Source organism: Larus michahellis, chromosome 1 (genome assembly GCF_964199755.1).
Source record: "Larus michahellis chromosome 1, bLarMic1.1, whole genome shotgun sequence".
NCBI lineage: Eukaryota > Metazoa > Chordata > Aves > Charadriiformes > Laridae > Larus > Larus michahellis.
Window position 1 is genome coordinate 39,255,191 of NC_133896.1, and position 27,161 is coordinate 39,282,351.

The 27,161-nt window shown below is 40.8% G+C and overlaps 1 protein-coding gene across 8 annotated transcripts in view; it reads right to left on the reverse strand.

The window, feature by feature from the left end:
• CPM (carboxypeptidase M) overlaps positions 1-27,161 on the reverse strand; it is a 37,252-nt gene that overhangs the window by 4,077 nt on the left and 6,014 nt on the right. For 4 of the 8 annotated variants that reach the window (XM_074572903.1, XM_074572850.1, XM_074572894.1 and 1 more), the window contains exons 3-7: positions 12,013-12,110; positions 4,005-4,177; positions 2,355-2,539; positions 1,931-2,101; positions 899-1,051 (exon numbers count right to left, since the gene is read on the reverse strand). In XM_074572903.1, the coding sequence (XP_074429004.1) occupies positions 899-1,051; positions 1,931-2,101; positions 2,355-2,539; positions 4,005-4,177; positions 12,013-12,027 (697 nt within the window). In that variant the 5' untranslated portion in view covers positions 12,028-12,110. The remainder of the gene's footprint in view (positions 1-898; positions 1,052-1,930; positions 2,102-2,354; positions 2,540-4,004; positions 4,178-12,012; positions 12,111-27,161) is intronic. The other 4 variants (XM_074572864.1, XM_074572857.1, XM_074572873.1 and 1 more) reach the window with 1 other exon arrangement.

Here is a 27,161-nt window from a genome sequence, read left to right on the forward strand (position 1 = left end):
TTACTGAAGGGAATTAAAATAGAAAATCCCTTGCTGTTGTTAATAGTTTACCCTCACATTGTCAGAAAGCAGCATTGTAATCTCTGCTTCTAAATCTCATTTGCTGAAAGCATCATATATGCTTATTATATGTGTCTTTTACTGAAGGGCTTCAGTCTTCAGTACTGGTTTGGGGTTTTTTTTGCCCCCCACCCCCCCTTTTTTTTTATAAATTTAAAATTAGTCAGCGTCTTATATATAGTACTTCCCAATGGCAGAATATCAGCAATATCTGCTTATGAAGTAGTTTCCCTAAATTCTCACGCACCACCTTCAAGGCAGCACTGGCCTTGAGCAAAGATAAAAAAGCAGTCGGACATTCTGGGCAACAAAATGCTGGGTAAGCAACAGATTCATGCCAACCCTTCAACTCATGGTACAGCGCCGCTGCTTCACTAAGCAGCAGCGCTCTCTTCCAACTGTGAGGTCAAGATCGCACCTAGAAATGCCTTTCCAAAAACACAAAATCCAAGCAGCAAAGCCCTACGAAACATCGTGCATGTGCACACGCGCGTGCACACTCGTTTGGAGACCTCTGAAATAAATGGCTGCTCAGGAAGGTGAACTCCTTGAGGGGGGGTGTATGGTACGTTGGCCCCAGGGGCCTGTCCCAGCATATTTTAAGCTCCTTGCACCACTGTAGTGGTGCCCATCGCCCCACACCGCTCACACCGGTGAGCTCTCCTCCCTCACCCATCCCTGGCCCTGTAGCACTTGCTGTTCAGAAGCGACAGGTCCCAAGTTCACAGCAGAGCTCCTCACCGGTGAGCTCTGGCACTGACCCAGACTGCTGAAGAGTTCCCACTTTGCCCACCAGCCTGGCCTCAGCTTTAGCTCCCTTCCCCATTCGCACACCCACCTAGATGTACTTGTTTTATATATTCGATCAGAGCAACTTTGTTGTCGTTCCAGAACTCTTCCAGCTGGTCTGCTGGAGGATATTTACAGCATGACAGCTCCAGTGTAATTTCAAAACATTGTCCCCAGACGTAGTTGTAATCTTGCATGCCACCTTAAAAGGGAAATAAAACAAAGAGTGTTCAGCTGCAAAGAAGCACCAAGTTCAAGCTAGAAGAAAACCAGGAGAGTTAAAATGTTGGTACTTGCATTATACCTGTAAGAAAAGTAATCAGATAAATTATTCCTCAATGCCACACTTGTATTTACTGCCTCATGTGGAAAACCAACTTAATTACTCTAGTTACATGTAGAGTGTTGTTTTCTAAAGCGCAGTGGTGTTTTGGGAATGATTATTATGGCCAAGGAAGGGTGGGTCTTGGACTTATATTCAAAGGCAAATAAATAGAGTTTGCCACTGCCAAAGCCATCCTAAGAGCCTTTTAAGGCTTTGAATTCAGAAAGCAACACGCAGTGCCACAGTACACTAGACCCATATTCTATTTGGCTACACATAAACAGTAATGGGAACATTTATTTCAGTAATCAAACATTTTAAAAAAAAAAAAAAAAAAAAGGATGATATATGAACAGAAGATTGGTTTTCTTTCTGAAAGGACAAGACCTTGCTGCCACACCAGTGCATGTGTGTAATTTACACAGCGATGCCGGCCTTAAGAAAGGGCACAGAAGCAGCCAGACAGCAGAAACAGCCTCATTCACTTGGGTGATTCTATGATTCTTGTGTTCCTTGATTCTATGATTGACTTGTGTAACTGCTGACTGGGAGAGCTGGCAAACACCCAGCTCCTGCTCAGAGAATCCACATGAATGAATGCGTTGACTTACTCCCCTCATCAACCCTCTACTCTGGGCAAAATCACAGCCCTTTCATCGTCAAAGATGGCAGCAGAAAGTCAGAACACCATACCTGAAGCAGCTGAAAAAAAAAAAAAAACAAAACAAAAAACCCCAAAACCACTGACATTCTCACCTTCCAGCTGGTACCAAGAATACCCGTTGGTAATGCCTTCTGGAAAGGTCGGTCTGTTGTCACACCCAGTCCCTTTGTACATGCTGGCATGGTTGAAAGAGTAAGTTTTTGCCAGATGAATGAAGACATCATCATCTGGAGACCTGCTATAGCCGTTCAAAGAGCCGGTGACTGCAGAATAAAGATAACCATTGTGTAACTCTCATTACTGGTAAAACATACAGTGCTGGCTTACATACAGGATAAACACCTCCCAAATAGCTGTATCAGGCAGTGAATTTTGATGGGGTTTATCACAGTCTGCCCATCCTCCCAGCTCAAAAGCTAGAAAAACTTTGCAGAAATCCTTATAAACTTTGCTTTGGTACAGCTAATGTTCCTAAATCAAATCAGCTGCAGAGAAGAGAGTTTTTTACTAGCTTACCTGAGTTACCATTATCAAAGGTGTAACTGGCAACCAGGGCACCCCCATGCAAGTTGGCTGAAAGGACAAATGTTTCATTTTTTATCCAGTTCATTACTGCTTGAGTCTCTGGCTGAATGCTAGCGTTGTTATTTTCAAAGGCATCAGGAAAATTTCTGTTCAGATCTTCTCCATTCTTATTGTACCTTAGAAAGAGAGAAGGCATTCCCATTACTGTTTTGCCGATAGACACTTCCACGTTGCCATCCTCCCAGTACTTAAGATCTGTGGCATGCCAGTGTCTTCAGGGAATAGGCAAGATGACCACTGCAAATCTTCTCAAGCATTAAGAGGACGGACTTTATTTTGCTTTCTGGCAGCACTGGAATTTTCGTAGGACACAAGAAAACAATTCTTCTATTGCATTTCAGGTGGAAAGAGTGAATAATATTTAACATGCATATAGCAGGCACACACCTACACATACATGAATTAGAAAAACCTAAGCCAGAAAAGGAGGATGTTGTCCTTCTATATGTGTTTTTCACAGTTGTATAGAAGACCAAGGTAACCACTGGATGTCTGTGTCCCTGGTACTGCTGTCACTCTGGACACAGACCAAAAAAAAAAATTGATTCAAACACAGGATGTATTCTCTTCTCCCTGTACCTGAAGGTCCAGCTTGTGCAAATGCTTTCTTCCTTTTTCACTCAGACAGGTCAGTACAGAGAGTAGAGAGGATATTTAGCATCAGCTGTATTAATTTTTAAGCTCAGCTAAACTCTTTGTCTATTTGACAGTGAGGAGATTAAAAATACTACCCTCCGTAAAAGTCCTATCTATTTGCTGAGGAATAAACCAGTCACCTAGAGAACTAAACTACCTAAACTACTTTTTCACTTGCTTCTGAGGTTGCGGTGGCCAGTGATCTAAGAGGACTTCTAGCTCACAAGTTTACTTTTTCTGCACATTCCAACTTTGTCCCTTTGGCATTGCTTCCCATTCTCTCACTCTCTCCTCTTCTTCCCTCTTCTAGCTTGTTAAAACTTTTCCTTCCCTTTTTGATCTCTGCAATAGTTACATTAAAGAATGCAAAAGTAGCACAGGATGCAATGCTAGGTTACATTTTTCTTCTGCGTTTTTTTCCTAGCACTACTATTAGCACAGCACCTATTATAGCTAGCTCTGCTTGTGTAACTCCTCCCTCTTACTATAACTGCATTCAACGTGATCTTTAAACACTTTTCTAAGGAGCTCATTCAACAAGCTTAGACACACCTTTTTCCTCATTAAGAAAGGTTACAGAATTCTCCAATTTAAATAGATCCCTGTGGGTGGAGTTTTCCTTCTTTTTTTGTAGCACCCTAAAGGTCTAAGTAGGTAATTGTGCTTCTATTCGCAATCCGGGTCTCCTGCCTAAAAGGTTAGGTCATTACACCAGTCTGACCAATTTTCTCTAGCCGCGCCACATATAAACACCGGTCTGACTTAGTCTTCCAAAAACTCTATGCTGTAACTGTGCGTCTTCAGAACAGCACGGGCCAAAATTAGCCCTAACGCATCCTCTAGGCTACCCACTCCACCAAGTATGATTCAGTCTCTTGGCTATCTCCGATTATTACTCCCCACCCATTTCCTTTACCTACTCCCGCCCTCCTCAGCCACCCTTACCTTCCTCGGCTGTAATAGCAATCAGGCACTTTTGTAGCTTCAAATCCATCAGGATTCATTGTTGGCATGATATGAATCCGGGTATTATTGAGTAACCGGGTAATAACTGGGTCACGTCCATAGCTGGTCACCAGGAAGTCTATCAAATGGAGCAGCATTTCTCTCCCAACAGTCTGTATAAAGAAGCATAGAATTTATTTTAAGTCTGCTATGGAAGAAGAAAAAAAAAAAAAAAAAGAAACACCACCTTGCACTTAACAGGTTTTTATTACTGGATTACACAGACATACAACACATACAAGAACATTCTGGTCAACACTGTGCTGGTTTTTTGCTCTCCCCTAAATATATTTAAAGGAATTTAACAGATGAAAGGAATCACTGGAGGGTTTTCACAAGGGTTTTAAACCCAGATCAACCAGAGCTTTTTCTGTCATGAGAAACTGACTGCGTCAGCTGCACTGCTTAAATCCTGCATGGATAAGGCATAGCCTTATCAAAACCTAAAACTGCACAGGCTGCCTATTAGAGATCATGTGGGCTTGGGAACGCAGCACATCCCAGTTGCACTGTGGAGTCAGCTCTGCGCTGGTGCCCGAGGGACCCTGAGCCCTGCACATAAGCGTCAGTGCTGTGCATCACCACTTGGCAGTGATGGTTCAGAAGAAAGGAAGGAGACACCTTCCATGTTTTCCAAGGTGCTACAGAGCAGGATTTTTTCTTGTTGATCCCCTATTATGGAAAGTCAACTTCAATACAAGATCAAGATAGGGCCTACAGACACTTCTGTTATATTCTCCATTACATTGCTTTATTTTAATGCCAGGCATTGGGGAAACCAAACAGGCATATATAAACCCTTAGAAAAAGAGGTGGAAGGACATTTGGATGCAGACTTTGGATCAAGGAAAGGCAGTGGCAGAGAAAAAGGTAAATACATATTTTTGTTCATCTAAGTTTGTATAGGTTGTGAAAGCTGGCAGAACATCTCCCTTTAGTCTACTCTATCAGATTTCAGGCAAAATAGTGGCAAGTTCCAGCTCCGGTGAGGTAAGAACAATCCTACTCTACCCCAGAAATCAACAGCACAGAGTTCACTGGACCATACTTTCCAGGAGCCCTTTCTACAGCATTGTGACCCATGCCTCAAAGGTGCTGCAGGGTTCCTAAGCCCTGGCTGGGATGGGAACAAATCAAGACTTGCAACTAGATGTGCTCTGGAGATAATTTAGCTCTACTTTATGTCCAAGAACAAAGGCTGGTAAATCACTGCAGGCTCCAGTTCAGAGCTACGGTGTCTCAGTATCTTTTAGAATGAGTCTTGCATCACTAATTTATTTTTTTTTTTTTCTGAAATGAGAAACATGGAGTGGCGTTACTGGCTGAACCTGGTGTCACAGATAAACATAATCCTGCTTTCAGTTTGGTAAAAGGTAGGTGAAATCAGGCAGGGGAAAAGGATTATTTCTCCACAGCTATTTGCTGCACTAAGATCTTGTTAGATTTTTCACATCAGTGCATTTTAAGTGGCAAATTCTGCTCTGGGTGTTGAGGTAAACGGAAACACAGACAAGGTCCAGCAGGAGCTCTGCATGCAGGAGCCGGGTTGGTACACGATGGGGCAAGGAGCGCTGGGAGTAACTGCTGTTCCAATTGAGAGCAAACCACATCTTGCCCGTTAGCCAGCAATTGCTGTTTATCACAGCAGAAACAAACAAACAGCGTAGTGCCACACATGACTCTGCTACATTGCGGATCACACCATTTTAAGTGTCATACTTGAAGGCAGCCATGGTCTCTGAGTTGGTACTTGAGCAATTCTGCCATGCTGTTTGTACAAGGAAAAAGAAGGATCTCTTCCGACCCTGCGCCCCAGCAGATTTGTTCCCAGGTTTTCTAACCCTTGCCTATCAGCTCCTGATGATCTCCTGCAAGCCACCATCTAGTAATCCGCTAGGGGAAGCTGCATTACACAAATGCATTTATTGTCTGAATAACTAAGTCGTTCTTTTTCTAGATGCTGCAGCAAATGGGCTTTGACAAGGGGGGAAAAGGTACCTAATTTCCTCCATCACCAGTAGCTTTCAAAACAGCGCCTGAGTACATGAAAGCAGACTGCTCTGCAGGCTTGATTAATTTAGTCCACGAAATTTAAGACGGGATGCAACAGGACCTGTCTTGTATAGGCAGCTCAGTTCCAGCTCTGGGTGATAGACATCTTGGGAAGAATACAGAGCAGAGCTGGAGGGGAACAAAGGAGGAGAGATAAAACAGCCAGATCACGGCCTTAGGCATGAGAGATAAAGCTAGTAGACTCAGAAGCAACAAGAACAGCCCTACCACAGATATAGCTAAACTACAGACAAGACTGGACTGCTCTCCGGAGGAACTGGGAAAGTGCCTCTGCTTCTACGGTACTTCTCTTCAGTGCCTGACAAAAAGACATCCAGAAAAGAAAGGGTAAAGAAGCAGGAACAGGATGGGGAAAAAAATATAAAGAAAAGCAACACGAGAAGGCAGTGGAAAAGGACAATGTTTATAAAGAATGGAAGATTAATAGTTTTTCATAGATGACATTCTTTGCACTTAAGAGTTAAATGCAGACTTACTTACATATACAGTATTTTAAAAAACTAACCCAATTTTTATAGGATTCCTCGTACAGCTATTGGTGTACCCAAGTACTTAGTACATTAAACAATTCAGCTAATCCCTATCACAGAGAGTTGGTACTCTGATCATTCCCCGGTGGGGAAAGAGTGTATTTATTACCACTCTGTTTTGGTGGAGTGACAGAGGGGTGGTTTTATTTTGGTCCAGAGTACTCTGCATTTCTTGAGAAAGCACATCTGGAGGTGACTGAGGGGAGGAAAAGTGAAAGTTTTCATTTCTGGGCATGTATAGCTCAAGTTTTGATCAAGCCCTTGGAAGGCATCTCCTGCCCAGCCAAGCTTTACCCTGTTCCCAGAGAGGTCAGCATTGTTTGCTGTAGCTCTGATGAAGGGCAACACAAAACAAAGGAAAACCCTTTCTCCCACCTTTAGGGATACAGTTAGACATTAAGTTTCTCTGTGCACTTTAAGCTACCAGTTTCCTTGTGTGCCCTAAAGGGAGAGAGTCAGCAGGAAAAGCTTCCAGTGATCCTCAGGGGAAGTCCTGGATGAAGAAGCATGCATGTGTCAGGGCATGGATCAACACTGTAGAAAAGGGTATGACTGCTGTTTCTGCAGACAAACCCCTTAAACTTGCTGACTATCGCTTCTGGCAGGGCTGGGTCAGCACCTTGGGTCAGCTACCAAAGGGCTTACTCAAGAAGCCCTAGTGGCAGCCAGTTACAAAATTAAGGTTAGCTCCAATTGCACCTGCACTGTAACACTTTACTGCAGCACCCCTGTTTTTAAAACACTTTTGTTACCACATGATAGAGACCTAATACCAGGGGACTATGGGTGGATAGACTCTGCCCATTTTTATGATTAAGATTATTTCCTTAAACGTGGCCTGGTTTCTAAGTCGAACTATGTTGAAAGAAAGATCCAAACCATCAGGTAGGACCTGTTTCAGAGCAACACGGTCTTGCCAGTCTCCTTGCTTCAGTCCTGACTGCTCTACAGACCCAGCGCAGCATACCAGGCACAACCCCGCCTAAGGAAGCAGAGGCAGAGCAGAGAAAATGACAGTCCACCCCGGCTTACCACGTAAATGCCATGCTTACAAGGTGTTCTTTTTTAACACTTGTACAGCACTAATCATTATGCACAGCTGCGACACACCCCACTGTGTTTGTCCTCCTTTACTAGAATACACCGGCATTAAAACAACCGTACAAATACACTTTGGCACATATCCATTTATTTCTACAGCAGCAATCGCTATGGAAATACGAGAACTACCACATGGATGACAGGGAAGTGCAGTTCCTTGGTTTATCACTGAAGGAAATGGCAACGTAAAGCCTGCTTTTGAACTAGTAACTGGCATAAGATGTTACCACCTGGAAAAATTCCACAGGCTTCAGGCTTTTCAGTGCAGGCTTAATTTGGCTGAGAAATGGATCACTTCTTTTCCCACTCAGAAGAGTGGGAGTAAAGATAAGGAAAAAGGTAATTGGGATGAGGCAGCAGCCCTACCTGTGTTGAAAGAGATCTCAGCTGCATCCAGATTTTTTAAAGTCTGAGATTAGCAAATAGATGTGGTTGCTTTGAATTTTGAAATCTCTAGTGCCTCTGACCTTCTTTACATCACATCACCTGATACTGAAGCCAGGTGGAAAACAGATCACTATACATGAAATAATTTTTTTTTTTTTCCCATTCTCTTTTCTGGATTAGATATTTGTTTCCCCGCCACATCTCTTCCATGCTGTATTGCACAGTACAAAGGAAATAAGAAAGTTCCTTATAGCGGATTCTGTAGTATGTGGACACAACTATTTTTGTCCAACCAGGTGATAAAAAAATGCCTTTTTTTAATAGTGATATTTTGATAGTGTAAATGCAGTTTCCATTCATTTTTTGGAAATGAGAGTGAGAAATTCTATACAAGACTCATTAATTTGTTGTTTGGGTTTTTTAAGCCCCAGTTATATTGATCACAAATAAACCTGCCCCAGATCTCAGTCACACAAGCCCTAATAAGTCACCATATCTCAGGAAACCCTTCTGTGGATATGACTATGTCTATAATGACATGTAAAATAGGGTCCAGCTGCTTTAACTTAAATAACAAGATAAGCCAGCAAGATAAACATATCCTTTCACGTAGGCTAGCTCAGGTCTATCAGTACAGGCTCCTCTTCACGTTACAAGAGGTAAAATACTATTATACTAAGAAAAGAAAGTGATCAGAAGTGGGTGATTTAGGAGAAAAGGGTTGGTATTAGCATTACCATCCTGGAAAAGAGTTTATCTTGTGATGGCCCAGTTACACCATAGCTGCAGAAAGTTAAGGAAGATGTACACTTAATATATTAAAGGGAACAAGCAGAAATGCACAAGCAGTTTACACTTTGTTCAGACATGTTTTTCCTTAAAGAGTTTTCCTGCTGTGATGTACGTGGTTTAGGAACAGCCTTCTAATTAGGCCCTATGGTTCAGTTGTGTAGATTGGACTCAAGTCACTTGTACAGCTGGCCAAAACGTGTTATTTCTGCTCCATTTATGAATTAGGAGTGTTTGGGGGTTTGGTTCTGGTCAGTGTTAAGCAGAATGCGTTCTTCCCCCCAGAGAGGAACATGCGAGTGTACACACTGAGGAAGAGAAGATCTTTCAAGTAAGAATACAAGCCTGGCACAGGAGAGGCTGCTGCCTGATTCAGAACGAGAGTTGCCCCAGAACAGCAGGCAACCTCTCCCTCATCTTCCTCAGTGTAGACTTTGTTAACATTTCAGAGGCTTATGCATTTTGTGCAGTCTATTAGTGCCATTTTTATTAAGACAACTCATTTTTTTAACTTTTTGTTAAACAAAAAGCGCTGCTAAAAATGGTGTCCAACTTCATACAAGCACACAAAGAATGGGAGAAGTCTTCTGTTGCACCTCTGGGAATCTGGGGTAAAAGTTCACTCTATCTGGCAACGGTGATCACAAAATAAGATCATTTAAACCTTGGCTGATTATGCCTTATAGTACTAAGAAAAATTAAAATATATATATATTTATAATTCTGAAAAAATAGTCTTTCCCTAGTATTGTGTACTCACATTATTTTATTAGAACTTCCCTGTTAGGCAGCTCTCCAAATGACCTAGGTTTTCTTCCAGCAGCACGTGTGAACAGCCTGCACACATGCAATTCAGGCTCCCCCCCAACTTTTAGGTTCTAGGAGCAGCCAGCCAACTCAATCAAAATAGAAAACTGTCATTTGTGTGATCATGACAGGTTAGAAGGGCAGGCAGCATCACCAAAGAACGCTTGAGAACTTTTCTTACTTTGTACCATTTACGGAAAGCATCACTGAAGCACAAAAGACCCAACTAAAAAATCAATGAAGCCATAATCCTGCAATTTTAAGTTATTAAAGACTGTGGAACACAAGTTGAAGTTTGTCATACAGTTAGTGCAAAATTTATCTGCGTAATATACTACAGGGGTAGCCGAATCTTTCCCCAGTGACTAGTTCAGCAGAATCTTAGATTATGGGAAAAAATACTCGAGTTCTCCAACGCTTCTCTATATGAGGAATTCATTTCCTGCCATCTGAAATAGATTTATGGTCAGATAGGAAAAACACCACCAATTGTGTGTTATATCCACGCACAAAAAAAAACCCTCATAAGGCTAAGATCATCATGAGGGCCTGAAAAGGAGGAATAGCTCTATTTCCAAAATCTTCCCTATGTACATTCTTGGTCTAATGAACAAGCTAGAATGGAGCATGGCACTTAGTACTATATATATATATACACACACTATGGTATCTAGGCAGCTCAAGGATCAACCCTGCTCAAACTCAGACACAGTACCAGATACTTTAGAAAAAAAAAAAGTATCGCCTCATTTCCTCACAAAGTCAATATAAAAATTTAGATCCTAGGCAGTGAACCATGTTGCCTAATCTCCAGCAATTCCTGACCCTGTAGATATGCAAACAGTGAGTGTCTCCACAGTGAAAGCTCCTTGTGCACATCCATCTGGGCAGTGACAGTGTCAGGAGTGCTTCATTGCAGAGGTTTCAATAGGAAGAGCGGCCTTCTGCAGTCCAGCAATATTGGATTTGAAAACCAGGCCGCTCTGGATGAGATCATATCCTGCCCTCCATCCCCTTCCCACCAAAGCTGGGTCACCTGTAGCTATAGGTTTGCAATTTCCTTTCAGCAGCCTGCAGAAACTGTTACATGGAGCCTCAGTTCCTGGGCACCCTGGACTACCCTGCTGACACACACCAGGTTTTAGGAGTTGCGAACCTTGTCTTGGGCATCCAGTAACACTTGTACCCGTTTGAAACCCTGAATCAGCTTCCTCCCACACAGAGTTAAATTCCAGAGCAGTCAGACTCCCAGCAGCACTTTGAGTACAGCCACTGTCAAACAAGGTGAAACTAGTCTAACTTAGGTAAAATTCTTGGCACATAATGTCACAAGTGCCTGTAGGCGTGCAAGTGCTCACACACAGTATTGGTAATAGGAATAGCTTGTGATATGTTACGCTGTACACAGGATACGCTTCCTACTATATCTATTTTTCTTAATTTTGGGAATTCACAGTCTAGCATATATATATATAAATTTTGACAATTATGTTCAATTTTTTTATCCTTCACATTAAAGACTGCATAGAAATATATTGTGTAGTTTAAACTTATCCTGAATGTTATTAAGACAAGCAGGTAAAGCTAAAGAACAAGGGAAACAGAAAGCAAGAAAGGATTATACGAAGAGTGAAGCTTTGAGTCTTTCTGTTCCAGATTCATGTACTACACCAGGAAGGCTCATAATCACCATTTTCTCCTTTATTGTTAATAAGTGGGCATTCTTTCCAGAGCAAGTTAATCCTGAAATTGCTTTTTGTTTTGTATTCACTGTGTTATCTCAGGTGAATCTAGGTATTCCTAGCTTAAGGTTCCCAAGACAAATTTTCTAGTCCTAAAATAAATCACTTGGTGCTTCACAGCAATTATTATTCAATCTTAGGATGTATTTGAAGAGTTCAATCAGTCATACTTCATGCCTAGGCAATAATAATGTACGAGCAAATTGTTGGATCTGACTCACTGCCAGGAAAGTTAAAGCCTCTGGGTTTATTCACGTGGAGAAGACAAAGCTCTCTACTTAAAAGAGGTCTTAGGTGTAGGATTGCAGGATTCTTCACCGTGATGTAAGGTCTCCTAAAGCACTTCCACCAAAACAAGGAATTTCAAGAATAAAGTTCCCTTAGGAAATACACACATACAAGGTCCTCTTTGAGGTATGACGTACCTCAATAATAAGTAGCACATGCCTGAGAGAAGTTCACTCTAAGCCTCTGGTAAGTGTGTTTGGTGTAAGTGACATTGCAAAAGTTGACACGTACCTCATCCCCATGCATATTAGCAACATACTTGAACTCTGGAATGCCAATCTTATGATGGGTTGGAAACCTTCCCAGAACAAGAACCCACAGGTTTCTACCTTTAAGAGGGGAAGGGGAAAAGACATTTTTTTAAACAAGTGTAAAATCATACAAACTTTAGAGAAAAACAAATAAAAAGAGTTGGTCATTAAGACCACCGTACAAATTCTCATATTTCATTGCTGCCCAGTCAGTCCTATATATAGCATATCAAAGTAGACTGTGGGTTTTTTTTATTCTATGCATATTTGCTAAATTAGTTCTAGGAAGAAGTATTTTTCCCTTCTGATCAGAAGTGTGTAACGAATCCTGCAATTTCAAAGGCATTTAACCAGTGCTGGAAAAATAATTTGTGTCTTTTTTTTAATAAATATTTTTCAAATCAAGTTTAGCAAGCAAGATCTCGTCAAGCCAAGTCACCAAGCAACTAAAGGGGATTTAAAATAAAAGACTTTCTTCTCAAAAATATTATATTAAGAATTTTCTGAAGTACAAACAGAAATTTTCATTATCACAGAGAAAGAGCATTACTTTTTGCATTAAAGACAACACAGCAAAGCTAAGCACATTAATGACTTACTGCTCAGAAAACAGAAAATCCCAGTCAGAGCTTTATCAGAGACATATTCCAAAAAATCAGCAGGGAAAGAATTAATAGCTACAGAAAGAGTATTAGTTAGGAAAAGCTGCACAGGAAGCTGAACTTTAAGTACATTTTGGAAGTCCTCATTTCGGGGGGGGAGGATGGGGGACGTTTTTGGTTATTGTTTTTAGTGATATTGTGGCATTTCAGAGTTCATCCGCAGAACTACACTTCCCACTAGTCTGCTCGGTGAGGTGGAAAGCTCTAGTTTCAGTAGATGGCAGCAATGAAACCGGACCAGCTCCTTGATAACAGCTGTCACAGCCTATAGATTGCTAATGCCAAGACCTTGCATGCATGCTGCCTGTCCCCAGCTCTCACACAGGGCTTGTTGGGACCCGTGGGCTGTCTCAGAGAAGTCCAGCCATCATCGTTACTTACAGGAAAGAAGAATGTAAATGCTGCTATATGCAGTACTATAAAAAGCATTATTTCCTAAATTTTTGCGGATCGTCAAATCTGCGGCAAATAAACTCTGGAGCATAACAGTTTCCCAGAGGTAGAAGCCATAACCTTCATGGTCATGAGAGTCAGCTGCAGCAAGCCAGTCACATAGCTAGAAAGAAAAACAAAAACGCTGTGGCAACTGCAGTACCTCCAGAAATGGGAGAGAAAAAAAAAAAATGAAGAGGACAGAAGAAACACTATAAGATGCACTGAAACAACTGCAAGACAGGTAAAACTAAACTCAGTGGTTGCCAGACTAAATTTTCACTTAACAGGCTGAATCAGAGTCTCAGGCCTAGGATCAAGAAGCAACAAGACAGCACTGAGAGCTGACAGATTCAACAAGGAGCAGTCTCAGGATCCCCTAGTTTTACACAGTCCCTCTAGAAGACATAGTATTCAACCCTTATATCCATTTGTTAAGCAAAAAGCTGTGAGATGCTGCTACTGACTCCTTCATTAAAGAACAATGTGGGCAAGCAATTCACACTTTTAAAAATAAGTTCACAGTAAGTGCTTTTGTGAGGAAGATGGTTTTTTGGCTTTGTTGCATGCAGAGCCACTGTTTCATTAAAAAAAAAAAGTTTGACTTCTGTAAGTCTAGACAAGTTAGAGAAACAAGAGATGCTAGCTTTTAAGCACAGCCTTCTTCATAAAGGAAAGAAAAAGAGCCACCAGTGCCCACCACCCTAGCCCTTCTAACGTCCAAAACCTCAGTGGTCCCTTCTAACATCAACTATCCTGCAATTCTGTGAAAATAAAGGACAACTCTTGCTGCAATAGTAAATGATTGGAACTAAAAAAAACCCTAGTCATAAAAAGCCCATGCTACTTTTATTCATAACCAAGCATGGACAACAATCTCAGTTTCCGTTTTTGCAATGTGTCATCCTATGCACAGTGTATCCAAGGGCAGCCTACAATGAAGTGCCAAGGAAGTCCGTCCAGAGTACTCCTATGATTCTTTGTCCTTATGTCCTCTAAGCCATTCTGCCCAGCTCTCCTTTCCTGTACCAGAAGGAGATTTCAGACATCCCTCCTTGGTTCCCACCTCGTCAGTTGCAATACAGACTACTGCGCCGAGAGGAACATACCTGCTTACAATTGAGATTGCAGCCTTTCCACCACAGCGGTGTAGCTGTATGAGGGCTATTTCAAATCCAACTACCAGCAATGACAACATCCACATCCATTGCATACAGACCTTTTGAAGCATCTCATAAGCTGATGTAGAAGAATGCCATATTCTTTAGCCACTTCCCCATAGCAGCACTAGCACTGATTCAGTACTATATATACTAAAGCAACAGAAGTCCAAGTACAGCTAAAATGCTATAGTTATTTCTGTGATTTAAGACTTTTTACAAATAATAGTGTATTGACTTCAAATTTAAAAAAAAAAAAAAAAAAAAAAAGAGAGATTTCCAGTGCCTTGTCATCAGCAGTGCTCATTCCTGCTGCTATCACTGTGAAATTGCACTCATGGGAAACACAAGGAAGAGCTAAGTATAGACTAGCATTAAGTACTGATTTAAATGGGTCTTTCCAGCAGTAGCGTTTACACTGTTTATAGTTTGCGTGAGGGCCATCTAAATGATAAACACTCCCATGAACTGAGACACCAATTATTTCCTGACATTTCCAGCTTGTGAGAAGTATTAAACCTACCATTAACAATTAAAATAAATTCCTGGGTCTGCTCAGCCTGCAGTACTGGATAGTGTACCTATGAGGGATGATGTAAGATTTCTTTCCATCCAGCAGTAAGTTACTGCATATGAAAAGATTCATCATATAGATAAAGTTCCCTTTAATCAGTAAAGCCTAGATAACTCTGTTTTTGTACCTGAAGTAAACAGCTAAGTTATCTCCCACGCTTTAAATCAACTGAACGTATATCAAAAAGACATTTCTCACTGCCAAACCAGAACTGAGTTCAACTAATTAGTGAACTATATTTAAAGTAATCAAGGTAAACACGTGTTTCTAACTGTGTGTCTCAGGACAAGTAACAAGACTTGTATTGGAACAGAGACAGATCACACAGCTTCTAGTGGAATGAGCATTTTTAAAGTTTTCTAGCATTGCCACAGTTCATGGCATAGTATCAGTATTCTAAACAGATCTATGAAAGCTAGGAATTAAGGTGAAGAACTGAAATTGATCTCCAGATCTAGTGGGAAATTGATCTCCAGGTCTAGTGGGAAAGAAACCAAATAACTTGTAGATGTTGCAGTCTGCATTGCACTCCCTTTTGTGTTCTGTTCTGAAATTTATTTCTACTTTTCTTCATTTTGTTCTTTACAGATTCAATTATGAAAAAGAATGTTGTCATTTCAAAGAAAGTTATGGCTAAGAAATGAAGTGAAATGACTGGGTAGCACACCCCCACTGTCAGTACCACTCAGGCTAGGCTACAGATTCAAAAGTTTGCATGGAGGTGCACTTTGACCCAAAAAAAGCAATAGGCTGACTACAGTCCTCCTGGGCTGGCCATGGTTGCACACTGACTTCATGGGTAGGAACTGCAGTAATGCTGATCCACTTTGAGGCAATCCCTACCTAGAAAGGTACAGGACAGAGAGAAGAGGAAGAAAGACTGACTCTCAATAGAATGCAAGGTCCAAGAACAATTTAACCATAGAACCAATGACAGAAACATAGAACAGCCCAGGTTGGAAGAGAACTCCAAAGATCATTTGGTCCAACCTTTCACAGGAAAGGGAGCCTAGAAGAGATTATTGAGCACCCCATCCAATTGCATCTTGAAAGCCTCCAGTGATGGAGGCTCTACCACATCCCTGGGGAAGTTGCTCCAGCGAATGATGGTTCTCACTGTAAAAGATTTCTTTCTTATATTGAGAAGAAACCTCTCCCGATACAACTTGTATCCATTGTCCCTTGTCTTTTTCCACATGGCTCCTTGTGAAGAGAGAGCCTCCATCCCCTTTATGGCCACCCTGTAAGTGGCTTTAGAATCCTGTGATGAGGTCCCCCCCGAACAGTCCCTTCTCCAGGGAGAAAAGCCTGAACTCCCTCAGTCTTTCCTCACAGGGCAGGTTCTCCAGCCCTTTGATCATCTTTGTGCCCCCACCACTTTGGGCCCTCTCAGTCTGTCTACATCTTTCTTGAATTGTGGGTACCATAACTGGACACAGTAGTCCAGATGCAGCCTGTGTGCACCAAGTGGGATGACGATGTCTTTATCTTGGCTAGTAATGCTCCTGCAGATGCAGCCCAGGATCTAATTTGCCTTTGTTACTGCAGCAGCACACTGCTGACTCATGTTCAGCTTCTTGTCCACCAGAACCTCCAGGTCCCTTTCTGCAAGGCTGGTCCCCAGCCACACAGATACTAGCCTGTACTATGCTCTTTGATTATTCCATCCCAGATGCAGAACTTTGCATTTGTCTTTGTTAAATTTCATACTGTTCTTGCTAGCCCTCTCTTCCAACCTGTCCAGGTCTCCTTCAAGATGGCTCGACCTTCTGACTTGTCCACCTCGCCACCCAGTTTGGTGTCGTCAGCAAGTGTGGAGACAGTGCTTTCAATCCCATCATCCAGATCATTTATGAAGGTGTTGAACAGTGTAGAGTCCAGTATCGATCCCTGGGGCATCCTACTTGTGGCAGGCTGCCAGCCTGGGTAAGAAACATTGATGACCACCCTCCGAATACAGCCTGTTAGTCAGTTTCCTACCTATCTCACAGGCCACCTACCCAATCTGCATCTTGCCCATTTGTCCAGGAGAGGGCTGTGGAAAACAGTGTCAAAAAAAGTTTACTCTGGCTCCAGACCTGACTGAATACCTGTCTGAATAGTACAGCACTGAACATAGCTCAGACAAAGCTTGCTCTGACACTGGCTAGAAAATTAAGTTTTCAGATGTCTAAATCCAAGCCTCAGATATGAATGTGCTTGGATGTATCTATGTTACCTATAAAATGCATAAAGCTAGATTATGGAAAAAGATAACATGACATTATACCAAATCAAAGTAATGACCTCAAAAAATATACTCTTGATATTTGATACAAGCCACAACAATTTACTACTTTTTGTATTTCATATCCCCTTCTTTAAAACTTACTAATTTTTACTCTTACTTATCCCATGTTTGGCAACAAACTACGGTTCAAGTGGCATATTATCAGGCTGAACTGCACATTACCCAGAAAAATGCATCCCTAAACTGTAGGGAAAGCCACCTTAATAGTAAGAAAAGAAGATAAAGGTGTTAGAGAAAGTGCAAACAACGTAAAAGCTTCATTATTATTCTTCAGATTGTTATTGACTACTGATATTTCAGCAGTCCAGAGAACTCTCCCTATCAGGGCTTCATTCTACCGTGCTCCACACAAACTTTTAAAATATGTGCTTCTGACCCCCAAAGCATACAATCAAAAGCACTGCAAAATAAGAAGGGTGACCAGACAGACAAGGTTTTGTTCAATGAGAACATAAGAGGGTGGTGGCTATGTCTTAGTCATAGCTTGTGTCAACCCTGCTCAATTCCAGTATAAACAGAAGAGCTTCAGCCTAGGTTCTATGATGAGAACACCAAGTAACAGTCGTAAAATAAACACACCAGCTGATTTTATAACAGCTTCCACTGCAAGAGCAACCACTACATAATTATGGTTTGACAGAAGAAAGAGAAAACAATGCAAATAACTAGCATCTGCATTACTTATACAAAGTATTGTGGAGAAACAGGATGGCATGAGAGTCACTCCTTGATAAATTCTTCAGTAGATATACCACAATTCCCACATAATCTCTCATATGCTCTTTAATCTACTTTAACTATGCATACTAATATTGGAAACATTTCCCTAACTGCATTTGGCAACATATTCTTCTAGGTCTTGGGATATTCCATCCTTACTGGCTACCTGTAATACTACTGTAGATCTAGGCTAATTAATACCATGCAAGACACTAAAGCATCTTTACAGTTTTCTTTTTGTTGCAGAACTATGCCAGCCTATCTTCCCAGCTGCTTCTGACACCTATTTTCTGAGCCAAAAGTCATACTATGCTTATTACTATACAAACTTCCTTATCTTACAGGAAGAAAGACATTAAGAAATCAATCCTGGCTTTATCACTTCCAACTTTTATATCACATTTATGGTAAATCTCTTTCCATGCTAACATAAACCACTCTTTGGCTTTTAAGTTTTGTGATCTGTACTTGCATTTACTGCAAAGCTCAGTACTGTCAGTGTGTAACACAGTAGTACAGCTGCCGCCTATGCGCACACACTCTTAAGGTATTTGTGAAAAGGGACAGAAAATGGAAATACAAAGACATTAAATACCTATGTAACTTAGTATTGTACTCACAAGCTTCCACGTGAAAACAAAATGTTAGTTTCTTCGTAACAGTGGAGCAACACACTGTCTTCTGGCAAAACACTACCACAGCTAATGAAGGACTTCAGGAGCAATGCCCTTTCACTAAGAAAGCGCCAGCAGCATCCTTGCCCTGTGGTACTCTGATCTGCCATCACCAATTCAAGCTGGAAAAATCTAAAGCTATTTTGGAACTTGTCTTCTGCAAGAGGACTGCCCAATACCACACACGGCTCAATTCAGATTCTAACAGAATTTGAGTTACCAACACATTATTTATATAGTCAGAAGCGTTTAATCAGAATGACTGATGTAGTAGCATTGCAGAAGTCGCTTTACAAATATGAACAAATATGCAAGTTCAATCTAGCCAGACTGCTGAATAAAGCACCCTCCAGATCATGGTAAGTAATATGAATGCATCATTTGAGGATATAAATTTTGTGAATTATCAGCCAAAAAAAGGCAGCTGTCTGCTCAGAAAACAGACACTCTAATTCTCTAGTTTATACTCAGAATAACCTACATACCCTAAGCTTGGATCAGACAGACATCTATATGAAAAACTGTAGTACATCAGATTCTTTTATGAGTTTATCCTCACTTTCAGTATACCATGTTCTCATGGTCCACTGAGACAGAAAGGATTATCTAAAGAGCCATCCTGCGTTACCATTAGTATTGAACAAAGTTGGTATCTCAAGAAAAGCTAGGACACTTTAAATATAAGAAAGCCTTTGAGGTGTTTTGAAGGATTAAAAAGATACAGATCAATCACATATGTTAACCAGGCCTATCTGGCAATATTCAGCATGCTGCATAGGTAAGCAGAGCAAAAAAGCCCAAGGTAACGTTAGACTGTAGGTCTACCATGGCCACCCCCCAGCCCCAAACTGATAGCACTTCTTATTTGGAAGGAGGGGAGGGAGAGGGGGAGGTATTACGACTTGCTTTGTTTCCCCAAGTATTCTGGTTAATGGAGAGACTGTAAAAAAAAGATCATACTTAGTAAGAACTACTCTAATCACACTGTTCTTAATAAGTTATTGGAATGAGTAAAAATCATTGATAAGGAAGCAAATGCTCGTTTGAGGATAACGGCAAGAGACACCAATTGGTACAGTACCAGTGCAGCATTTTTTAATTTTATTTCAAAGTGTTGGGACTATCCTGTGCTCTGTATTTCTACTTGTCAATTTTCCGAGTGCTAATACAAACAGTCCCATCTCAGCCAATTTGTAGTATTTCTTGAGATACAAAGGACCAGAATGTTTCAGCAACAGAGGTACTACCACTGACACAGTTACTATGCTGGGGCCGCTGCTTAATTTAACACTTACGGTCTTTTCCCATGTATTCCCTCTGACTGGCTTAAGGTTACCTCTCTCTCTCTAAAGGCAAAAAATGAAAGCACCTATCTACTTCCAGAGATGATACCAGCCAATTCACTTTAGAGTCAGTACCTCATAAGCAGAACTGTAAGAACAACCAGTGACTCTCTTAAAAAACCCTAGTTACTGTTTATTTGCAACCAAAGCACTTGAGAAGGGAAGTGGGTCAAAACTGTTCAGGGTTTTATATGTTTGCTTGTCTCCCTAAAGGTTTACAAATCTTTGGTTGATTGGGACATCCATAGCTGCTTTAGACACTTTCACAGGACTTGTATCTTATGAGAACCACAACCCTTTCTTTCCTACATATATGTGACTCATCGCACAGTAAGATTTCCTGTTCTCATAATCAAGCTGAGCACGCTCTTCATACACAAAAAGATAAACAACTGCCAATCCAGAGCAGTCTCTACAACAGCACCTTGTAGTCTATTTGAACACAAATTAAGAAATAAAAATAAATTTAAAAAATCCAAACAAAAAACAACCCAGAAGGGAATACTATTTTTAAATTAATATAAACTAACCTTTAGTATTGCTCACTGAGAAGAAGAGAACACCACAGACACATAGAATTAACCTAACAGGCTTTCCCCACTATTACATGGAATCATGGAATTTTCAGAGTTGGAAGGGACCTCTAGAGATCTAGTCCAACTCCCCTGCTAGAGCAGGATTGCCTAGAGCACATCACTCAGGACTGCATCCAGGTGGGTCTTGAAAGTCTCCAGAGAAGAGGACTCCACAACCTCCCTGGGCAGCCTGTTCCAGTGCTCTGTCACCCTCACCGTAAAGAAGTTTTTTCTCATATTTGATCAGAACTTCCTATGTTCCAGCTTATACCCGTTACCCCTTGTCCTGTTACTGGGAACCACCGAAAAGAGTCTGGCTCCATCCACCTTAAACCCACCCTTTAGATACTTGTAAACATTAATAAGGTCTCCCCTCAGCCTTCTCTTCTCCAGGCTAAAGAGTCCCAGCTCTCTCGGCCTTTCCTCATAAGGGAGGTGCTCCAGTCCCTCAGTCATCTTTGTTGCCCTGCGCTGGACTCTCTCCAGTAGTTCCCTGTCTCTCTTGAACTGAGGAGCCCAGAACTGGACACAGTATTCCAGTTGTGGCCTCACCAGTGCAGAGTAGAGGGGGAGAATGACCTCCCTTGACCTGCTGGCCACACTCTTCCCTATGCAGCCCACAATTCCATTGGTTAGTTTACACTAACTCGTTTCACGTTCACTCCCAGAAACCAAAAAGACTATTTTTCCTTTGCACCAACTCTTGATTCTATTACCACAGGGTTTTTAAACTTAGTTCTGAAAAATGTGTGCTTTATTTCCTGAGAAAGGTGTGAAACTGGTATGTATCTAGCAATTTTCAGAAAAGCTATTGTATACATAAAAGAAAGAAATATTACCCGTTCATAGTAGTACCACTGGATCATCATGAGCAGAATCATTGCTTATAAACACAGCCAGGCACAAGGAGGGGGATGGTTTGTTTTTAAGTGCAATTTATCCAGATTCAACAGTTTTGTTTGGCCTACCCTTTTACCACCAGAGGCAAAGGAGGCCAAAACTATTCCTGCTACTGAAGGAAAGACAGGAAGTAGAAAACCAGGAGGAAACTACAGGTTGTTGCTCCTACATGGCTGAGAAGTTACTGGTGCACTTTGAGGGTTTCAGTGCATTGAAGTGCCTCATCAAGAGACTTGTTATGCATATCCTGTAAGCACCTTCGGCAGATCCCAAACGTTATGTTTGCTCCAAGAATAGGAAGCTCCAAACAGTATCCATCTCAACACTGGCAAGCAGAGTCCTACAAATTCAGACAGACAGTGAGCAGCTTCCCCACCCCACCTCCCTTTTTTTTTTTTTTTTTAAATTGGCTGGAGGGGAAAAAATTTAAAAATGCAAGATAGATTAACATTTTAAAAAGAATTCAATCCTTATCATCATCATCTGGTTTAGTTAACAACCTACATTAGTTTGCCCAGTTGCTTCCAGATTCTCTCTCAAAATGGGTAACAAAACATCTCCTTCAAAACAGCAGTTACTGCCTTTTAGGAAAGGCAACATGTACTACAAGGAACTAAAATTCAGGCAGTGTTGCTACCTACAGACAGAGTAACTCAGTCCTTTATCTCTTTCAGAAACATGTTCTGGTGGCCTTTGTTCCTCTGGAATTTTGAGATCAGCCTAATGCAATTGTGCAAAGCAAGCTTTGTACTTTAACCTACTTTAGGTCCACTATGATGAGTAAATACAGTTTGTTAGAAACAGCCAGGTTGCACATTGCTAGAATTGCATACTGGGGAAGTATTCTGTGTCTAGACCTTTCTCTAGCTATTCTTGGAAAAAAGAATACTGGACCAGACTGGAGTTTTGAGCTGACACGGCAGGACTATATTTCTTACTGAGAGCACAGTTTGCTTTTATTTTAGCTTTAGGATAAGTGTTACTTTTGCAGATCTGCTCAAGCTCTGCTTAAACATCCCAGGTAACTGCAAGACCCACAGATGGAGAACACACTGGCTAGGAACAAATAGGAAATGTAATTCAACTGTCCTAAATCCGCTGTGAGCTCAGCATATTACATAGCAGCTACAGTCATTTATTTAAGTAACTCCAACTGCCATGAACTGACCTTTCCCATAACAACATTAAGCCCTGACATCAAGCTACAGAATCATCTGCTTAGAAGCATCCTCTAACCTTTTCTTCACATCTGAGCCACTGCGTGGATTGTAAGAATTACTGTGCAACAGTTTACAGGGAGGATAATCTCTCAGCTGGGAGGGGAAGAGAGCTAGTCAGCACTATGCATTATTTGTTTCCATATGCAGTAGCTACCTAATTTATAAAAAGTTATGAAAGTAGAACTAGCAATCACATGCACATCCACCTTTCATTCCAAGAAAAAAAACCCAGCCTCAAAAAAAAAAAAAAGTACATCTCTCTTCTATGCAAAATAATGCATGGAACAACTGCCTAAGGAACAAATGCTTCAGGGTTAGAAGTCACATCTTGCCTACGAACTAATTAATGTATTACGAGTAAGTCTCCATTTGTACTTATGTGAACTAGCTGAACACAATATGCCATACCATAGCTACATACAGTAAAGCTTTAATTAGGCAGCCCTCACAATCAGCAACATTGGTAGCTCTGAGGATCTACAGCCAGAGGTCCTAGGCAGAAAGGCCATCCAGAAGGGATGCAAGGTGCGCTGCTCTCCTCCTTTTGTGGGACGTGAATAAAAAGCTACTCAAAACACTTTTCTACTAAAAAGCCTCATCCTCTGAAGTGGGGTAGGAGGGATGTGTTACTGTACTGTCCTCGAGTAAGAGGAAAATGCAGACAGACTGACACTCTGGGTAAGACACGGGCATAGGGCAAGAGCTTTATTTCTTTTTCAGTCAGCTTGCGATTAGAATTTGTTTAAAAATTAACAACATCGTACTGAAAGGGCAATTCAACCTACATCACTGATCATTAACATCAATATTCACACAGTTTTCCCTATTCCTAGGGAAATATAGGCCCTGTAGCACAACCCAAAGACCAGCAAATGTAGGCTGTGACAAGCTAATAAAGAGACCTAATCTGGTAGAAGACCCTTAATTGAAGGCCATCTCTTGATTAATGGTTATGTTTTCTCTTTTTCTTTATTGGAGAATCTCTTTTTGTGCTACTCTACATCAACTGAAAAACAGCAGTCTGAGGAATTGAATACTTATTTAGGACCAGTGTAAGTCAACACTGAGTTACATATAAAAAGTAACTTGAAGTAAGAGTACAGGTTTAATTTGCCCTTTGCAATCAGCAGACCATGAATTAAATTGTCAGTACAGTTATGAGCTACACAAAGGATCACAAGCCATGTTTCAAGATCATACCTCTTATTTACATGGCTAAATATTTATGTACAACACTCCAAAAACCAGAATCCTACAAGAAGTAAGGGGAAAAAGTCCGAGTAATTTGTCTGTCCATTCTGCACTGTTCTTAGTATCCTGAGCTCTGTGGTTTTGTGCCCTTTTTTTTTTTTAAACCATCTTCTACATACATACTTTCTCAACACCAGCTAAAGGATGTGGAGATCGACAAGAATCAAACTGCACCCATCAGCTGCAATTGCTCATTCTACGTTACACAAGCTCCACGGCATTGCCAACTTCACTGGTGTGAATCACAATACCCAGTTGCCCATTCTGTCTACTTCTAAACAAACACGGAAAGCTGCAAAGTCCTGCTGAGTGAAAACAGGATGGCTGCAGGCTTAACACCTTTACTGCTCCAAATAAAAGTTTGACAAATATGCTGCAACCATACAACTACAAAGCAAAGGGTAGAGAGGAGGCAGGAGAGCAGTGATTCATCCCACAACACTGGTTTTAAATAAATGCTGCTCACAAGAACAGTGGACTATTTCTAAATAGATCAGATCTTCCCATTTCAAAGCTACAACATAAAGATTCCAGTACTAGATAGCAGGTTTTATACAAGAAGTTATGATCTATGTTGCTAAAATAGGCTCCTTTCAAACACCTGTTTGAAAAATCTTTTTTTTTTTTTTAGGCTGGATCAGGCATCTCTGATATGGCAGGTTTCACAGAAAAAAAACCCTTTGCACAAGATTTTCTGCAAGAACTGTATTTAAGTTTAATTTGTGTGTGTATGCATGTATGCAAAGAAAACTGCACAACACATACAAATAGATACACACACTTTCATCATTATTTTTAGGTGTAGGAGATAGCATAGAAGGCAACACAAGGATGATTGACCAATTCACAGCAAGCATGAAGAAGAAAAGGTTTAAGCAAATTATTTTACTTTCACTGCAAGAGGATAGGAACACGCTCAAAGCCAGTGACTGCATCTCTAAGAGTAACGTCTTAACTTATCAATCTCTTAAACATCTGATGCTGACAAACTACATACTTTTTATAAAATATTTGTGTAAAAAGCACAGTCGTACTGACAGGAAAGCAATGTTAAGTCATGTTATCATCAGGCAGAATCCTTATATTTGGCTATTGGAAGACTGATTGCACACAAACTACCTGTGTCACATTACAGTACTCAAACTACTATTGCAGAAGGTAGACGTGCTATGGCTTTTCTGTATAAGTAGACACAAGTATTCACATTTAAACTAATTCTGGTAACTAAATTGCTAGAGGATGCAGTCATATGAAACTACATTTCAACATTTAAAAACTTTTTAGCTTTAGTTAGAACAAATGGACTTAGAAGTTAAAGCTTATGCAGTGAGTTCTAATTAAGCACATGGTTTCATGGTTTAAAGCAAAGCTCAGTTGGAAGCTGAAGATTTTTAAAAATACTTCTTGGTTTCAAAGTCACAGTTTAGCCTTTTCTAGATAAACCCTGAAGGAGCCAGTCCTCCTCCTCCTCTGTTTCCCCCCCCCCCCCCCCCTTCCCATCACAGTGACTCACATAATATACTAGAAATAGCATTTACAAGGCTGTTAAGATCAAGCCCATCCATGAACTCAAACACCCTTTCAATAATAAAATTAACATATAAACCCACCTGGAATCTTATTAACATATATTTATATGCTACAAGTACTGACAAAGACGAGAATAAAGATGGTTATGAAGGAAGAGATGAAAAGGAGCTAGTGGAACCAAAGGGGGAAAAAAATTCAGAAGAGAAGCAGGCAAGAATGGGTAAGAGTTTAACTATCATGGTAAGTTTTAGAATGCCCTTTTTAAAATTAAACTCTGGACTGAAGCCAAGTGACTTTAGGGTACTTTACATGAGGCCCTCAGAGTGGGAAATGTCTCATTCATTCTTGTTTCTAAAATTGAACATTGAAAATCTCAATGCTTATATTATCTACACATGCCAAGCTTGCACGATGAGCCTGTATTTCACAGTACTAAAGAAATTTGTGGGGTGGGAGATGAGGAGGAGGGAAGGGGAGATGTTATCAAGGACTGGAGACAGGAGAGCCATCTGCATCAGTAATTCAAATGAAACAAACAGAAGGTACCTCTTCTACACAAACATCCATCACATCATGTAACCACAGAAAAAAATAATTTCAACATTCTCTTTAAAGACATCACATTCTCTGTGGATTTTCCTCTAGACAATTTGTTTATTTTCAAGACAAAAAGAAGTCTTTATCACCTTTTTTTCCCTTCCTTTCTTCTTTTTAAATACACTGGTACTCAGGTTTAGTTTGTACAAACATTTAATAATGGGTAACACTGAGAAACTTACCTCAAAATACACTGGGCTATGTATAGCCTTCTCATTCTATTTTCGTACAGTGACAGGACCCCTGAAACTAACCTGCTAAGAATTCCAGTAGAGTACAAACATTTTATGGATGCATATTTCAGTTTTGTTTTCTCCAGCAGTAAAGCTCGTTTTCTAGTACTTTAAACAAAGTAAAAACATTCAGAATATAAGTGTTTCTAACGTAAATTCAATACAATTTTCAGTGCATTTTACTATTGATGGTAGTAACCCAAGCCCCTTCCATACTGTACCACAAGAAATGTCTGAAAATAAGTTCCTAGTTTTCCTCAGACAGACATAATTTTTCAGCTACATAGCCAAACTATCAAGATATAGACAAGTACAATATTGCATCATATTGTTAAATACTTTCACTGGAGTGCAATAAACCTGAAAAATTAGCACTCCCTTGTTCAATAGCCTCCTATAAATACCTAAAAGTATCAATCACGCCGTATCAGAACAGTCACGAGATTTAAACTGATCCCTGGCATACCTTGGGCACACATTCCACTGATGTTTATGCAGAATGATGTCAGGGACAGGTTAACTGCCTCGGTTCTCTATTAACCTTATTACCAGGCAAGCACACACTTCCCATTGCACTGCTGAATCCTAAAATGTAATGAGCTCTTTTGCTGAAGTCACAGCTGCTTATCAGATGGAAACCTGGGCACACACCATTCCCTTCTGTTTTCCAAGGGGGCAAACACATGAATGCAGGAAGGAGACATAATGAGCTTCAACTGGCACCTCCACTGAGCCACTGAGAAACCTGGCCTGCTGGGAGCCCTGCCGAGTGCACCTTCCCTGTAGTACATAGTATCCTCTATGCACACAGCCATGCGGAAGTTCTGCGTGAACTTTAAAAACAAAACCAAATCAACCAACCACACACGCTCTCCGTGCTTCAGTTTTCCTCTTTATAGAGCAGGGGTAGCAGAATGCTAATAAATGAGATTTATTTTTTTTTTTGGTGGACTAGTGAAAGTTAGCAA